Source organism: Bacillus rossius, chromosome 10 (assembly GCF_032445375.1).
Source record: "Bacillus rossius redtenbacheri isolate Brsri chromosome 10, Brsri_v3, whole genome shotgun sequence".
Lineage (NCBI taxonomy): Eukaryota > Metazoa > Arthropoda > Insecta > Phasmatodea > Bacillidae > Bacillus > Bacillus rossius.
In genome coordinates, this window is record NC_086337.1 from 54133918 (window position 1) to 54152687 (window position 18770).

Below are 18770 nucleotides of genomic sequence, written 5' to 3' on the forward strand. Positions count from 1 at the left end.
AAGCACCTTACAGATATTCCAAGACAAGAAAACTAAAATAGAATTAGTATAGCCGAACTCAATTACAGGGATAGTTGTATCCGATAGGTTCCAACCAACGATTTTATTTGATGAATTGAATGCATATGCTAGTGATTGGGCTTCTGCCGAGTGGCGAAAATTCACCTACCTACTTTAATATCCAAATTATTGAAGTAACTTCTTTAAGTCATTCCATCCACTTAAAGTTGGCATTTTCCAACCAAGCTCATTTCACTTCTGCCACATTCTCACCAGGAAGAACTCCTTTCCTCCTTCTGTTCGTATCCACTACTCTGGATCTTCTACTCAGGATCTATCCTCTCTCTATTCCACCCCTCTGAACAAGCTATCATCCACCTGATGATTGATGGCGGCCTCGGAAGGTGTCGCACCGCCCAGGTCTGCAATTATGCGCACATAGTGCATGGATAGGGGAAGTCGAATTAGGCTAGGATTTAGAATCGTTTCACATTACTCGTTGCAGAAGAATACACACTTTGACGCCGACTGCCAATGCTCCTCTGTCGCATAGACCGCTATGTCTCATCAACGTCTCGAAAAAGCGTGTGCACCGAACGCGCCCGTGCGCGCAGCAAAGGGTAGTGCGTGCGTCGAGGCGAACGCCGTGCAACGAGTGCTGCGCCGGCGGAAAGATCCGGCCGGGTGTTGCATATCCTTCCGCCGCACTACAACAGATTATTATAATTATGTTTTCCACAGGTTTTTACTAAACATTATTTTTCATTAATTAATAATTCAGTCCTTGCAAAATCATGTTTCACTGTGCGATTTGTCCCGAACCTGGCCGGTTCAGTTTCCCGTGAAATTCACACGTTTCCGCGGGAGGGCTGGCGGGGGAGGGGGGTCGCGCGCGGCGACACGGCAGTGTCCTTCGAGAGCTCACCCAGGCCGGCAGCCTGCGCGCAACGCGGAACCTTCAACCTTTGCATTCACCGACATGTAGTTTTTCAATAGTGTAATTTCCTTTCAACCTTTTACGTACAGTTCCGCGGTCGGCCTAAATTTACCATGAGGTACTTAACTTAATTCAATCAGTGCTCCAAGATGAGGTTTCTACGTCATACGTAAGTACTGTGGGGAGATTATGTGGATTTACGTCGGCGCTTCACGCCCAACCTAGCCTACCGCCTACTTAGTTTGGGCCCGCACGGGGCAGCCAGCAGGCGACGCGTGCCATCGAACATAATAACGATTCAGTCCCTGGGACACATCTAGACACCACGTAGAGTCGCCGGAGACACGGGCCTACGTGTCGCTAGCCCAGTTTATTAAGTGTAATGTATTAGTGAAACAATTGTCCGCTCAAATGTTATCTGTCATGTCAGGGCTTATGTATCACCGACGTACGGCATTGCGCCGCCAAACATAATAACGATTCAGTCCCTGGGACACATCTAGACACCACGTAGAGTCACCGGAGACACGGGCCTACGTGCTGCTAGCCCAGTTTATTTAGAGTTAGGTAATAGTGTAGTGTATTGTGCGTCAAGATATAGTGTGCCATATCAGAGTGTATTTTTTGTAACTTTAGCATCACGTGTACGAGTCCGCCCCTCACGCGCATAAAAATCGTGAGCCGCCACTGAAGAAGTGAGCTGCGCGTGTGACTAGTCGCGTCGGGCAAACAGTTACGGCCAGAACGGGCAGCACCATGTATTGGGCTGTGCTGTATTAAATTCACCAACTATCTTCAGAAGCTTTGTGTTATTATTCAGGCGTCCCGAGGGGCCATAACAGCTCGGGGGGCCCTACTGCGTTGACCCCTACCTCTAGCCACAAGGCCGAACCTTCCCTGAGATCGCGAACCTGAACCAAAATCAGGCAGGGACGGCGTCAACTTTCAGTGGTCGGTAACCACACGGGTGGTTATTGATGTATCGATTGCAGGGAATGTTCAAAATGGTGCACTTCACTGCGCTGGGAGCGCATTTTTTGCCCACTGCTGGCTGAGATGACGATGAGGCACAATGGCCTGTGCAACCATAGGGAGCATCAGCAGGTCAGTATCAACGTAAATGAGTCTGTGGATATACGTTTCTATAGCGTTTCTATAGCGTTTCTATATTAGTCAACACATCCACACTCCCACAAGTGGAATCAGTAAAAAAAAAAAGTTTAGTTACGAAAATAGTACTTACAGTTCTGTTGAAAGATGGCAGGTTCTATATTGTAGTTTATGAGCATTGATGTTGCCCCTTCAATCACATTTTTTAACACTTACAATGAACACACTTGACGTCGTCCGTCCGAAGGCCATAAATCCCGGCCTCCACCCGCCAGTATTAAACCCCGCTAACGGAACGCAACCCTAGCCCACGTCACGTGAGTCAAGCGAGCCGTCGACGTCGGTGAGTGTTTAAATAAATTACGCCCATATGCCAACTCCACCAAACAGCTCTTATGCTTAATTAATTACTGCGAGTAATTAAGTGTTTTTTAATTAACAAAACAACCCTTAAGAGTGAAAGTGCATCGTAGGGGTACAGCGGTTTCCCCCGTGGGAAACCGCAATTAATAAACGTTCGGAACATTCCTTGCGGCATTCCGCCAATAATTAACCACAGCATAAATCAACCTAATTAACCTCCCTGTTTTCACCTGCAAATAGCCACTGGAGTAGTCAACAAGTGACAGACAGTCTCCAGCTTGACTTTCTATTTTCAAATATTATTAATCTCAATTTTATTATGTATTATTATTATAGGCCTTCCGCCAACTAATTCAGACAGATGTCATTAAGTTACGAGGGTTCTAGAAATAATAATGTCTAATTATAACTATAAATTTGGAATAATAGCACATTATAAAGTTCGGCACGTCATGACGCTTCCTCCCCTCCCAAGCCGGCACAAAGCAGCAGTAGAGTTTTACTCACGGGCCGGGGCGGACGTGTAATTCCCGCGGGGAGACTTCAACTTTTGTGCTCCTGATTCTTCATACTGGTAAATACCATAATTCATTAAAACCTCTTTTTCCTCTCCCCGCGTGCCCCCATGCCCTTTTCCGGTGCAGGGCTTAACCCGGCCGCGTTAACTTTTGCTCGTCGCGCAACAACGGTTCGCGACGCAGTCACTTTACGGTCCGGGCCGACTCCCGCGAAGAGAACTTAGTATAATTCGTCGAGCATACGCTGACGCCATTCCCGCTGCCTGTCCTGTAATTTGGTTAATTAAATTTATATAAAGTGAATTTAGTCTCAAGGGTGGGGTTCCTGGCTGCAGGCAGGGACGCGTCGACAAAGGGCCCCCCAGGCTGTTAGGGCCTCCCAGGACGCCGTATTAGTGAAATACACACGTAAATTTAAGTGTTTTATTCCGGTAGCACACGTTACAGAACGTTACACGAGGCACTGGCACGTGACTGGCCGTATCGTCGTCAACCTTCACTCCGCCTACACGGCCCTCGAATGGCGGCACTGATTACGTCTCCCAGTGTTCTGAGGACTATTCCACCGAGGGGTGCAGGCTACCCAGAGCTACGGTGATAACGGTTCGTGGCACAGCAAGTCGGGCTCATAACACGTGGCAGTTCGTAATGCACTTACTAACTGGAACTGTTACTGTCTAGGCGAATTAACAATTAATACTAACTTATACATGGATATGATGATGACGACATCCACTAATCTTGAACATGATAATTAACACTGAATAGTTATTAGTACGTCCCGGACTCGAAGTGGGGACGGTCTCCAGACTTCTAATGCTCTCGTGGTGCGAGACTGGTTCTCGTAGTGGCGTGGGCCACGTTTAAACTGGGAACGGGCGCGATGGGACCCGACGTGGTCTCTCGTTCACGTCCGTGGCACGTCCCAGGGATTGAAGCGTTCGTACGTTGGTGGGGCATGTTTGGCGCAATGCCGCCCTGCGCGGGCAAATTTCAAACTCCTCGTGGGGAGGTCTTACGGCGTGAGGCGCAGGCACCTCGGCGGGCTGCCTTGAACTATAAATTACATATTACGTTAAAGACCCGTAGTCGGGTCACACAATTTAATTATGGACCGCATGACAATTCGTACGGCCGGTAAGGGCCGACCGGGAAGCTGAAGAAATATGATTTGGAGATAATTACCTATTGATGCAAACGTGGTTATTGGCGCGAAAGTTGGATGCTCCCCGTGCGCGGGGCTGCCGGCCCTGGCGAGTGCTGGATGGCTACTGACGACTCTCCCTGGCAACCGGGCCAGGGAAGGGAGGAAGACGCGCGAGAAAACGACGGAGCGCGGGAAGGCGATGCCGGCCAGTTTTGTGAACGGAATTAATTTACAATATCATTAATTAATTAAAGACAATTTTTATGCTTGTTAGAATTATTAGTTTCTGTTTGTTAAATCATTTGCATGTGCACTGAAAACCTGTTGCGCATCGCCACTCCCGGCCGGGTGCTTTGAGCATTTAGGTGGCCGTGACTGACATCATGCCGTTCGGGGCGCTGCACTAAGGCACACGCGCGGGCGTGTTCGTCGCACTAGCACTGGCTCAGGTGTTGAGGACACATAGCACCCTGTGCTCTCAGAGGGAGCACCGACGGCAACATAAACGCCTGCCGACTACAAACTTAAAGACTTGTCTCTTAATATTACCTTCGTGGGCCCGCGACTCACACAGGTGAGCCCGGGAACAAAGCTAGTTCCAGTTCATCACGGGAGTGGCCGTTAACCCACTCAAACTCTTCGACGACCCTCAAACCCATGTAGGGATCTTAAATGCAAGTGCCGCAACATAAGACGTAATTAATTATTCAGTGCGAGTGTGTGTAGTGTCAGCGTATTTGTCAAGTGTAATCGTGTAACTTGTGTCCATCCACACTTTGTGAGATGCGGGATTAAAAACCAGCACCTAAATAATGTTTTCTTTATTTCGTAGACGCCCTCTGAACAGTTAGGAAACAGTTCTCTACACTGTTTAGGGCCAGTGCGTATTAAAAGCAGGGACTCCCTTCCACCATCAACAGCTGCCGATCCTAGTGGAACACGCAGGGGCAAAAACCTACGACCACCTCGGTTAATCCTCGAATTAACCTGGCGCCCACCGGAGATTTCATTAAGAGCCACTAAAACCACTAGGACCGCCCCGGGTCTCGATCTCGAGACCGCGGGTGAAGGCATACCGACGTCCCTCGGCATATGGTCCCTAATTTCCTGTCTGCGAAATGTCCTGCTTTGCCCATGTAGCTCTCGTCGGTGAGGAAGTGAGTTCAGGCTAACGTGGCCGGGACTGGAAAATACGGAACCTGGAGGGAATTTCACGTGGGTAGGAGGAACAGTAGGTTGCTCAAAGGATAATGCGGTGATGTCCGTTTTCACGAGCCCCGTTTTATTTCTGTATAGCAATCCTGCCGCAGCCTGGCCGGCACGTCGCGGAACGAGCGTCCTCCCCGCCGCGACCCAGACTCCCGGAAATAAGTCTCGTCCTTAGGATGCGACCCGAAACGATAAGAGAGAGTAGCCCCGTGTCTAAACGTACCGGTTACGACAGTTCCGTATATATACACAGCGCGTACGTGGCCCGTCATGTGAGCGGACAGGGTCCAGTAGATACTCGTACGGACTGAGAGAGTTCAGCTATTCGAAAGGCAACTACACGGCCATGACGTATGCAGCTACAGTGCCGAAAAGATCCTTAAAACTGAGAAAACTCCAGCGGTATAACGAATGCGGATAATAGCAGCTCGGCTGCCGAGACAGTCCCGTGACGTTATCACTGACTGCGAACTCCGAATGCAGAAACACGTCTCCCGAGCGGAGCGGAGCACACGTATGCTTGCTCTCGCGTCTGGTTCGCCACTGCCCTGCCCCGCACGCTAGCGGGCCGAGGCCCGCGGGCCTAGGTGGAGGGGAGGGGAAATCGGCAGGCGTGGGATCAGCCCACCTCGCGGTGCGTCAGGCTGCAGTTACATAGCTGACATAACACTAGCATAAACACATAATTATTAAGAAAAGACATGACCAGTAATTAATTAATTAAAAAAAACACCAATTGATAAATGAATGACCGATTAATGATAGGCGAAGTATTTGTACAATATCTACACACTTGTGGAGGCTTGTGGTCACGTCGGTCCACGTGGGGGGGGGGGGGGGAAGCATATCACCCTTAGGCCCACGTCGGTGAACAGGTATGGCCTCTGCATCTAGGAGGGTACGACGACTGTCGTCAACACATTGCACTTTATATTGACACTTGCATTTAGTCCAAAGGGTGGTGTTTTTGGTATTTCTTTGATATCAAATTATAAATTTTAAAACACTCTGGAATTGGCCAGTTTCATAATGTAATCGAGCCCAAGTACCAGAAAGTGTAATTAAAAAAAAGTAGTTAGGATTGACGTCGTACCGACCATGGCCGTTAAGCCCGTGCTCCGCACCGCCAGTACCGTATCCCGTTTTCGGAGCGCGCCCCTTGCCCAGCCGGAATGAGTCAGGCGAGCGCCTTGGGCGTGACCCCAATAGATGTAATGAAACTTAAAGGTACCGAACCCCGGAGGCTCGAACCCATAATTAAATTAAGGGAAAAAGCCATTAGTACGGAATTACTAATTACCCGACATGTAATAAGTGCGTCGTAGCCACTCCGGGCGAGTACACCACGCACGGAGCAGACAACAAACCTCATTAACAGTCACTGCGGCCACTGGCCTTAATTAAAATACCCGTGACTATGATCAAGTCAGACTAGGAGAAATCCCTCTAAAACAATTCGCAGTGGGACAATATGTTAGTAGTCGCCAACTTGATGTCACAATTTGAATAATTAAATACATTAAAACCATTGTAAAGCCTTAAGCACCCAATTACCAGGTGCTACATTTTAATCAAGCACCTGGAGCATGTTTTTTACTCATCATGTAACCAATTAAATTATTATAAGTTTTTGGTGCCGACTCACAAAGAAGAGAAAGTTTCACTTCCTTGCGAGGCGGCCATGTTCGGCAGTCTACAACCACTCCGCGCCGGGAACAGACGTGTGTCCGTGGGCAGCATTTAAGTTTGTTTCATTGATTATTTTTATTCTGCACCACACGTTCAAATTTTAATCCTTTTATTAATTCATCGCTGCCCACATCGACTCGGCGCGTATTTTGCGGAACCGGGCCTAACCCGACCGTCTTCATCGTGATACCGCGCTGTATACTCATGTATGTGTTTCGCCGGACTTAGGAGCCTGCTCATCAAGCCTCCCCCTCCCCCCTGCACCCGTTAACTTTCGGCGCTGGCCGTCTCCAGCGAGCATCGACCCACGTCCCGCGAGACTGCCGCGGTAACCATTTCAGTTTCACGTAGTGTTGTGTTTTTTTCTTGTTAATTGTGTAACCACTAGACGTTGACGTCGTACCGACCATGGCCTTTAAGCCCGTGCTCCGCACCGCCAGTACCGTATCCCATTTTCGGAGCGCGCCCCTTGCCCAGCCGGATTGAGTCAGGCGAGCGCCTCGGGTGTGACCCCAATAGACAACAAACCAAATTAACAGTCACCGCGGCCACTGGCCTTAATTAAAATGCCCGTGAATGTCGGAATAGGAGAAGTCCCTCTAAAACAATTCACAGTGGGACAACATGGTAGTAAATTTACAGTCGCCAACTTGATGTCACATTTTAAATAATTAAATACATTAAAACTATTGTTAAGCCTTAAGCACCCAATTACCAGGTGCTACATTTTAATTGGGCAACTGGAACATGTTTTAACTGGTAATATAGTAAATTAAATTAATATAAGTTTTTTGACGCCGACTCACAAAGAAGAGAAAGTTTCTCTTCCTTGCGAGGCGGCCATGTCCCGCAGTCTCGAACCACTCCGCGCCGGGAACAGAGGTGTGTTCGTGGGCAGCATCCAAGTTTCTTTCATTTTATTACTTTTTATTCTGTACTAAATCTTTAAATTTAAAACCTTTTGTTAATTCACCGCTGCCCACGTCAACTTGGCGTGTATTTTGCGGAGCCGGGCCTATCCCGACCGTCTTCAGTGTGATACCGCGATACGTATCGTAGCACAAAACGTACGGTACTGGCCGACTCCAGCGAAAGTGTTTTTACTTAAGGACGCCGTGCATATGCCTGCCGGCTGCACACACGTAAGTGTTTCGCCGAATTTAGGAGCCCGCTCATAGAGCACCCCCTGCACCCGTTAATGTTCAGCACTGGCCGTCTCCAGCGAGCATCGACCCGCGTCCCGCGAGACTGCCGCGGTAACCATTAATGTCGCGTAGCGTTATGTTTTTTCTGTGTTAATCGTGTAATGGCTAGACGTCGCCAAGTGTTGGTGAGAGTGTTTTGTAGCGGGACTAGATTAAAGGTAATTCTCACCAACTCGTGTATACTAATTTTCCGGAGTCTCCCGTCCTCCACACGGCCGAGCGGCCTTCACAGTCAAGAGAGAGCCATTCAGGGTAGATTCAAGCCGTGTACCTGGCGGGGCACGCGGGGCAGAGTACCCACGACCCAACATCAACGGCCTAGCAGTCCGCTAGCCTGGCGCCCCTCCGGACAACAAGAGCACCGCGACGCCCGTAGCGCCCATCAGGTACCCCCCGGGCCTTTCACATAGGTCGGGTGACGGCAACGTCGCCAAGTGTTGGTGAGAATTTTTGTAGCGGGACTGTACCGCGGAGCGGACTTGTAGAGCGTACCGTGTACCCACATGGACCCCCTGTGAAACTCCCAAATTAAATGTATTCTCACCAACTCGTATACAATCATTTTCCGTTATCTCCCGTCCTCCACATGGCCGAGCGGCCTTTACAACCAAGGGAGAACCATTCAGGTTAGATTCAAACCATGTACCTAGCGGGGCACGCGGGAGCAGAGTACCCACGACCCAACATCAACGGCCTAGCAGCCAGCTAGCCTGGCGCCCCTCCGGACAACAAGAGCATTGCGATGCCCGTAGCGCCCGTCAGGTACCCCCCGGGCTTTTCACAGAGGTCGGGTGACGGTAGGATATTATGTTGCCAGGTCTGATCCCGTTTGGCGTGGTGACAATACTGGCTGCTCAGATAGGTGGTAGAGGGGTTCGAGCCTCTTGGCCTGAGTGATCTAGCCTGGCGTTTATTCCAATAAAACAGTTCATCAAAGATTGCTGCTTTAAATACCATAATCGATCATAAATAAGACTATCACTGTCCCGCCTGTGACCATCGAGGGGTGATGCCCAGCTCCATTCATTTCGTTCCACAGTCGTTCCTTACTTGGCAATATTATAGGTGCTGGTGACGTGTCTCCCGGAAACAGAGCCAGGGTATGCTGCAAAGTCCTATTCCATGCCACTTCTAACTGGTTATTCCGGCCTAATCTCACTGTGTATGGCTCCGACGACTAAGTACTGTGTACTTGACTGAAGCTGTAGTGATTACTCACGTCACCCATGGTCAAAGATGGTAGAAACGTGATAGCCACAACGACTTCTCGGCACTTAATGTAACATGTCTTTCTGGCCAGGCAGATGCTCTCTCTCTGTCCACCCTATCAAGATCGACTCCCCACGCGTCCTCAGCCCGCGTCTTTGCACCTCTTCAGTGCGCGACCCACGAAGTACATGACACATCACAGGCGGAAATCGCATCTTCGCTGGGTGAACAATATCTGAATACACACAACCTTTTAAAATATGTTAGTAAAATATATTACACAGTTATTTTAATTTAACACGAGTCTTGCTGAAAATAAAAATATATAACACATTAAAGAAAACACACAATGGTGCATTGATGCCCCTGGCCCCACTGTTCGTTTCTCCCACTACTATCAACACTTTACCGCACATATGTGCACTGGTGGTGCTCTCAGGGCAAAGAGATGGCAATGTGCAACAACAGTCTAGACGACTGGAAGCTGAGCCATAAATTGTCATATTCTCCTGGCTCATCTTCAGACTTAGTATTATTTAAATAAATATTTTTTGTAATTTTTCTGTAGCTTGTTACAGACTATCAAAATTTTATCCCAGTATTGTACTCTCCTATTTAATTTTGTCTCGGGCCGTTTCATCCACGGGCTCCCACACCACTCAAGTCCTGATTAAGCATCGTCTCATGTCTCCCCGCTTCTCTGCACGTACGCGAGTGAAATTTCGCACCCCTTCAGTGCTCTGCGCACGACCTGCCACACGCTACCTTTGCTTCCGTCAGCCCTCCTAGGAACACCCTTAGCTCAAGCTACAGTTGACCGAAGTAACTTTGGTCAGGTTCGCCGGCACAGGTTACAGTCGGTCCCGACACGCCTCGGGAGTCCTGTAGGCGGCCTTTCCCACTACGCAGCACTACCCCCCTGCCTTCTCTTTTCCCCTCTATTCATTCCAGATCCTTCCCTCTGGATAAACCCCCTCCCGGTCTCTATAACAGATCCCAGGCCGGCAAATGGACAGCTTGCGCCATCTCCCGGTGGCACGGAAAACTAAATTACCTTCTATTAGGCGTCGGAGCGAGCGCTCTGGCGGCCGCGACCATACTTAATCTAAGTTCCTTTCCTCCCCGACAGAGCTCGCACCAAGAGGGCTCCATATGGTACAAGCTTTCGCTAGTTCCCCCCCGCGAGACTCTTGCGTACCAACACAGAGTCAGTTCCTGTTGTCCCCAACAGAGCGCTTTGCTTTGCACCTCTTAGGCCCCTTTAAGTTAGTCAATGAGCCCTCTTCATATTTTTTTTGAGGGCAGAGCAAGTACTCCGCCGGGCTTATTCTAGCCAATCAGAGGCCACTACTCCCACTCCCTAAGAATCCGGGCCTCTCTCTCTAACTTAACTTCATGTCACCTGGAAGAGCGAGAGATTCTTCCTTCGGCGGTTACCGCGATAGCATCTCGTGCCGGAGCTGCATCGCCCGTGCCGTTTATGTATTCACCGCCGCAACCTAGCTAAGAGATGTGATCTCTCAAGTTCGGGAGTGTTCCCTAACATTTTTTTTATTCTTCTGGTTGGCTATTTGCCATTAGTTAAGCCAAGTAGTAATTTCGCATAATGTTTCGCGACGGTTCATCGCGACTACTCGCGCCGCCTCCCTTCGGGGAGTGACTTCACTTAACTTAACTTCACTTCACTTCACTTCAACCCCAGATCGGTAAGTGGTGACGCCGTCCCCGTTGCCTGATCTGAATTTACGTAAATTTACACTAGTGGGTTAATTTTGAATCTCAAGGGTGGGGTTCCTGGCCTTGTGGCTGCAGGCAGGGATGCGGCGACAAAGGACTCCCCGGGCTGTTATGGCCTCCCAGGACGCCTGATTAATGGAATGCACACGTACTTGTAGTCGTTTTATTGCGTAGCACACTTCATGTCGCACGATCACGTAACTTGCCGTTTCATCGTCGACCTAAGCTCCGCGCACGATGAACCTGTCCTGGTTTATGCGAAAGTCCGCGGACGTAACGCGAGGTGCGTGAGTGATAGGTCCCGCCAATTACTTATGAAAGCACATTACACTATAAGGGTGGTAGGTCCCGCGAATTTACTTATGAAAACACATTACACTATAAGGGCGGTAGGTCCCGCGAATTTACTTATGAAAACACATTACACTATAAGGGCGGTAGGTCCCGCGAATTTACTTACGAAAACACATTACACTAAATCACTGTGGTACGTCCCGCACAGGAGGATATGCACAGGCAGCTAGTCCGCGTGGTGGCGAGGGCCACGTTAAGCTGGGTACGGACACGTGGGAATCTTGAACGATATCGTACACGTGGCCGTGGCAAGTCCCAGTTGATGACTCGTCCGAATGTTTGTGGTCGCGTTTGGCGCAGTGCCGCCCTGCGTGGGCAAAGAACTATGTCCCGAGGGGGGACGTAATAGCGTGAGGCGCAGGTGCCACTAGGGGTCACCTAATTAATTACGTAAAAAATAGAAAGTCCGTGAATGGACTACACACTTTATTAATAGACCGCGCGAGATCGCTAACGGCCGGTTTGGGCCGACCGGGGAGCTGATATAAAACGATTGGACTATAATTACCTATTGCAGTTACGGAATGTTGGCGCGAAAGTTGAAGGCTCCCCGTGCGTGGGCTGCCGGCCCGGGCGAGTGCTGGATGGCGACTGACTAACCTCCCTGGCCGCCGGGGCCAGGGAGGGGGGAAATTCCGCGGGAAAACTGCGGAGCGCGGGAAGATGACTTCGGCCAGTTTTGCGAATTATAACCCTTTATAAAATGATTATTGCATTAACATTGATTATTGATGGTTTTAGATTTATTAGTTTCTGTTTATATTATCGAATGCATGAATAAACAATACCCTTGCGCAGTGCCACACCCGGCCGGGCGCTTTGCACACGTAGGAGGCCGTGACTGACGTCACGCCGTTCGGGGCACTGCACTACGTTGCGCGCGCGGGCGCGTTCGGGGCGCGGCACTTATCAGGTGTTGAGGACACATAACGGCCTGTGCTCTCAGAGGGAGCACTGACGGCGGCGTCAGTGGAAAAGTCAACGTCCTGTTCGACAATTGTTGCCTCCTCGTTATCCTTTTGCCCTAACTTAATTAGTTTACTATTCTTGACCACTGGATTCCCTTTTGGTTCCAGTGGGGTTCAAGACTTGAGTCAAGAAATGTTTCAAGACTCGAGTGAAGTTTCCTTTCAAGACTTAGTCTGCCAAATTTACGCCGATCAGACTGAAGCCCAGAACCTCCTAATTATGCTCCGCCAGTGAACAGTCCGCTATGCAACATTTTGAATATGTACTCCAGCACCAATCAGAGCAATTGTTTTTTTATAACTATCAATTGTATTAATGTTAAAACTATTATGGTTATTTTCATAGTCTCATTTATGAAATGTATCGTAAAATTGTAACTAATGACTTCAAATGGCCCGGGACCCCTTTAAAATAATTAATTATTGATTCCAATAATGGTAATTTTGTAATTTCAAAGAACATCAAAATAATATAATGCATATCTTAACTAACAATAAAAAGGGTAAATTTTAAGCAAACATATGTGTTTTTCACTTCAATAACGATTCTCCTTCCTAGTTCCCTTTGTGAGAACTAACTAATATTTTTGGTTGCTCCCTTGTGTTCTCTGAGTATTATACAGTTGTTACTGTTTCGCCCACTTGATGAAGCTTCCAGTATTTTAAAAACCATAGATAAAGTTTCTTTAACTACACAAGGGGCACAAAGGAGCACTTGAGGTGCCGTCAGATTATGTCCCCCAATTAAAAAACCACTGAGGGGCACTGAGAGGTTTGAAGGAAATAAGGTAATGCAGGAAGTTGAAACTATTTGTGTTAAATAATTGACAAACATAACTAAGATTGCTTGAGTTACACATGAACAGTTTAATTTGACAATGTTTGGTGTTGGATTGTAGGCATATATCTTGACACATCACTTCTGTGTGCCCAGAATGTTAAATCATATGTTATTTAAATTTATTGTGACCAGTCTGTATATAACTACCTTAAAAATCTAATACACTACATACTTCAAAATGCACAGTTTTTCTTTCTTATTTAAGGCCCTTAATCAAATTAATATTCCGACATTGCTTGGGCTTGGAATCAAAAAACTAAAAAAAAAAAAAAAAAAAAAAACTAACTAAAATCCAAATAAATATAAACCAGAGTATTTCTATAAGTGTTTGTGTAAGATTGGCTGCTGGATAACTATTCATTCAAAGGAATGTTGGGTTTTCAGGTGACACTATTAGCATACCTATAAGCAGGCTATAAGGCCAACCAAATTTAAAATTATATCCTTTTGGTAGGCGGTAAAAGTCAAGTGGACTTCGTACTCCATATCAAACTGCACAAGTATCGGGATGGTACTCAACAATGTACATACTCAGGCTTTCAAGCAAACAATAAAAATAAATAAATAAATAAATAAATAAATAAAATCTTGGTCTTGGGCTTTAATTGAGAACGAAGAAGGTATGACATAAATTTTAACATTGACTTGGTCTAAGGTCTTCATAAGACTTTGTCTAAAACCATTTTTGTTTTGTTAACGGTTTTAATTAAATTATCGTCTGTAATGTTTATCTTCTTATTTTTTTATTGTTTTTGTTATTTTCGTTTACTTCTTTAATATTTAGGTACTTAAACTGAAAAAATTAATTATTATTTCTCATTCTATGGAAACCACGTGACTGCAACTAACCAATGATGTTGCATCTTGTGAACTGCTGGTGCTTCTCTTTCATGTCATAATTTTACCGAAGATGCCAAATAAATTGAAAAAGGAGAAGGTGTGGGTCTTGATGATTTGTGATAAACGGGGATTGTGAACGTCATATCTTTCACGTACTTTTTGTGTTGATGTTTGTTACGTTTGGTTAAGTTTCAATGTATAAACTGGGCGTAACGGCTGACGCCGTGTCAAATAGCCTTATTTAACCTGTCACTTCACTTGTTATTAATTGTTTCTTTGGTGTTTAGAAGTAAGAACATTTAGCATTATAATTTGTCTGTGTTAAGTTTGTTCTTACGTACAGGAGGTGTCAAAGAAGTCTGGGACAGGAAACGGGAAGAACGGCAAAGATAACTCTGAGAGTGTTGAGGAGGTAGGCTATGTTTTTATTTATATTTGTTTCACCTAATGTTGCATTACGTGCGAGTTAGGTTATTTTGGTAGGCAATGATTATTTCGTTTTTCGTTTGTAAAGAAATTTGTTACATTATAAATGCAAAATAACTGTAAGTACAGACAGACGTGCAGACACTATGCTATAAATGTATTAGAAACAGGCCCTAAAGATATATGTTGACGTCTTTATGACCCATAAATGTTGAAAGCTTTGGCTTATTTGAAATGTCATAATTATGAAAATGTTTTTTTAATTGCTGGTAATGTTGCTTTTTCTTTAACTCACTAAACGGCATTATGGAATTAAGGTTAAAAACATCTCTGGGTAATTTTATAGGGTACCGTAGGTGCTTATTAAAAATAATTGTTTAGCAAAATTATGTTTTTGAGTATTGCTTGTGCTGAAGAAATGCAGTTAAGTATTTTAAATGTCATTAACCTAACCAACTGTCTTCCCTGCAGTAAGTAGCCTATTTTATATGCAGCTTATCCAACTTATCTGTTCAAAGTGGTTAACCACTTGAAATATTGTAATGCCAGTTTACAGAAAAAAATCAAATATTATGAAATGAACTCAAAAATAATATTTTCATAATTTTATTTCTAATTTTTTCGAACAGCGCTATCTCTAGAAAATTACCAGAATGGGTAGTGGGGATGCTGATGAAGTCAGATGAAATTGAATTTTAATTTTAATTTTGATGTTGTAGGGCACAATCTCCGTGGCAAGGACTTACCCTACTTTTACTCTGTCTTTCCTCTCGATGTGTACCAAGTTTTACTAACACTTTTCATTCCTTTTATTCCTCATTTCATCTTATATCCAGCAAGTTTGTACCTTTTCGTTGCTGCTCTGTAATCTTTTCTGGTGCAAACCCCCCTGCTTCTAGTCTTCCCTTGATTTAAGTATTGTTTTCAGGTACCTATAGAGTTTTCTAGAATCTGGTCTGGTAAATATGTAGAGTAGCGGTATATGCAAAAAAAAAATGTTAAAAATCTGAAAATACTTTTATTCTATGCTCTTTCACTTCCTCTTTTCGAATCAACCGGCGGAGATAAGAAATTCCAAATACTTTAAGAAATATCAAAAATTTTAATTTTGAACATGTAGAGTAGCGGTATTTGCGAAAAAAAAAATTCTAAAAATCTGAAATTACTTTTATTATATGCTCTTTCACTTCCTCTTTTCATTAAAACCGGCGGAGATAAGAAATTCCAAATACTTCAGGAGATATCGAATTTTTTAATTTTGCAATACAACACCTATACAACCATTCGACCGTTACCATTTTTGTTATTTTGCCGTGTGTTCGTGAATGCGTAATAAATAAAATGGTCCATTAGGTCAGGTCAGTTACATTATTAATACTTTCAAACTAAGCGGACATTAAAAAATAATGTGAATTAATTTTAATAACTGTTTAGTTTTAAAATATTTATAATGTAACTGACCTGACCAAACAAACCGGGACAAAGGATGAACAGTAGGGGTAAATATGTACTTGGGCGGTATTTGCGAAAAAAAAATGTTAAAAATCCGAAAATACCTTTATTATATGCTCTTCAACTTCCTCTTTTCATTAAAATTGGCGGAGGTAAGAAATTCCAAATACTTTAGGAGATATCGAATTTTTAAATTTCATCATATGTAGTTCGGCGGTATTTGCGGAAAAAAATGTTAAAAATACGAAAATACCTTTATTTTATGCTCTTCAGCTTCCTCTTTTCATTAAAAGCGGCGGAGATAAGAAATTCCAAATACTTTAGGAGATATCGAATTTTTTAATTTTGCAATACAAGACCTGTGGAACCATTCCAGCGACGCCATTTTTGTTATTTTGCTGTGTGTTCGTGAATACGTGAATCGTGAATGCGTAATTAATAAAATGGTTGATTAGGTCAGGTCAGTTACATTATTAATACTTTAAAACTAAGCCGACATTAAAAATAATGTGAATTAATTTTAATTATTCTTTAGTTTTAAATTATTTATAATGTAACTGTCCTTACATAACAAACCTGTAACAAAGGATGCACAGTAACAACTCACGTAAATTTTTTTTGTTACTTATTACTTGTGCAACAATATCAAAATAACAAATAACACTTTAAAATTAGAAACGTTAAAAACTCACCTAAGTTGGAGGTGATAATTAAACAACGTTTTAAACAATAAATGAACTAAATAATCACGTATTGGTTCGTTTGAATTCTGGCCTATCACGAACAATCACGTGACGACATTAACCAATTAAAAAAAAAAGTAGATACTCGTAAACAATTTTTTATAATTGCCACATCAATGCACTAGTATTGTGATGAAATTAAAAAAATTCGATATCTCCTAAAGTATTTGGAATTTCTTATCTCCGCCACTTTTAATGGAAAGAGGAAGTTGAAGAGCATATAATAAAGGTATTTTCGGATTTTTAACATTTTTTTTTAGCAAATACCGCTCAACTACATATGACGAAATTTAAAAATTCGATATCTCCTAAAGTATTTGGAATTTCTTATCTCCGCCACTTTTAATGGAAAGAGGAAGTTGAAGAGCATATAAGAACGGTATTTTCGGATTTTTAACATTTTTGTTTAGCAAATACCGCTCAACTACATATTACGAAATTTAAAAATTCGATATCTCCTAAAGTATTTGGAATTTTTTACCTCCGCCGCTTTTAATGAAAAGAGGAAGTTGAAGAGCATACAATAAAGGTATTTTCGGATTTTTAACATTTTTTTTCGCATATACCGCCCAACTACATATTTACCACAGTAGGAACTAAAATGGTCGATTAGGTCAGGTCAGTTACATTATGAATACTTTCAAACTAAGCGTACATTAAAAATAATATGATTTAATTTCAATGGTTCTTTAGTTTTAAAGTGTTTATAATGTAACTGACCTGACCTAACAAACCCGGACAAATGATGAACATTAACAAATCTCGTAAAAATTTTTTTGTTACTTATTACTTGCGCAACAATATCCAAATAAAAAATAAGACTTTAAAATTAGAAACGTTAAAAACCCACCTAAGTTGAAGGCGAGTACATTTCCTTTGCCATTAGGAGGAAATGATGTAGTCGTTCACCTACGTCGCGATACCTCCGACGGAACATAAATAAATAAATAATCACGTATTGGTTCATTTGAATACTGGCCAATCACGGAACTGTCACGTGACAAAATTGTCCAATAAGAAACATAATAGATACTCGTAAACCAGAAACAATGGTGATCGTCGCATGAATACACAGGTATTGTGATGAAAATTAAAAAATTTGATATCTCCTAAATTGTTTGGAATTTCTTATCTCCGCCGGTTGATTTGAAAAGAGGAAGTGAAAGAGCATAGAATAGAAGTATTTTCGGATTTTTAGCATTTTTTTTTGCATATACCGCGACTCTACATATTTACCCTTAATCTAACAAACGTACCATTTAGTTTTTATTACCTCAATGGGCCCAAAATTTACCTCGTAAATGTTATGTGTTACATAACGTTGAAAATTAAGCAATTTGCCTAACTTAGGAGATTAAACATTTTACATAAACCTACAAACTAAATGTTTCACATGTATTCTGCTAATATCTCTGCAAATATTGAAATGCTCCTTTACAGAATAGGTACTGCTACTGGTAACTTACTGGTAAGAAATATTCTTTACAGATTTGAGAATTTTTTTAGCATGGAGTACTTTCAAGTACCTATATGGTATTACTTTAGTGGGCACATCTGAACTTACCTGTCTGCCTTCTGTCTTTAATATATATAGTAATTAATATTATAAATGATTAAAAATTAATGTTAACATTATTAAAATTGCTACACTAATTTAATTATTTCTATTTTAATAATTTTCCATAAATATTCACTTGTTTTTAAGGTAATTTTGGTGATCGTCTATTTTGTGAAATTATACACAAGTATCCAAAATGATAATTTTTTTAACTTGCATGTTTACCAATCATTATCTAAGAGGATGTTGTGTTACATGAAGTAGTTTACCAGTAATTGAACATTTTTAAAGAGTGGTTCGTTACATTAGATTAGGTACATTAAAATTTCCATAAAATTTTAAGTATGCCTGGTTATAATGTTTACTTATAAAATATTTGTAAAACATGTCTGGAAAAAAAGATATTTTGGAATTTGAATTTTGAATCTAATTCAGAATTACTGTTGATAATTCTGTAAACCATG

The 18770-nt window shown here is 43.4% G+C and overlaps 1 protein-coding gene across 2 annotated transcripts in view; it reads left to right on the plus strand.

The window, feature by feature from the left end:
* The first annotated feature begins 14102 nt into the window (after positions 1 to 14102).
* The window catches only part of LOC134536158 (serine/threonine-protein phosphatase 2A 56 kDa regulatory subunit gamma isoform), a 32963-nt gene continuing 28295 nt past the window's right edge, over positions 14103 to 18770 (plus strand). The window contains exons 1-2 of one of the 2 annotated variants that reach the window (XM_063375785.1): positions 14103 to 14224; positions 14471 to 14539. In XM_063375785.1, the coding sequence (XP_063231855.1) occupies positions 14198 to 14224; positions 14471 to 14539 (96 nt within the window). In that variant the 5' untranslated portion in view covers positions 14103 to 14197. The remainder of the gene's footprint in view (positions 14225 to 14470; positions 14540 to 18770) is intronic. The other variant, XM_063375784.1, reaches the window with a different exon arrangement.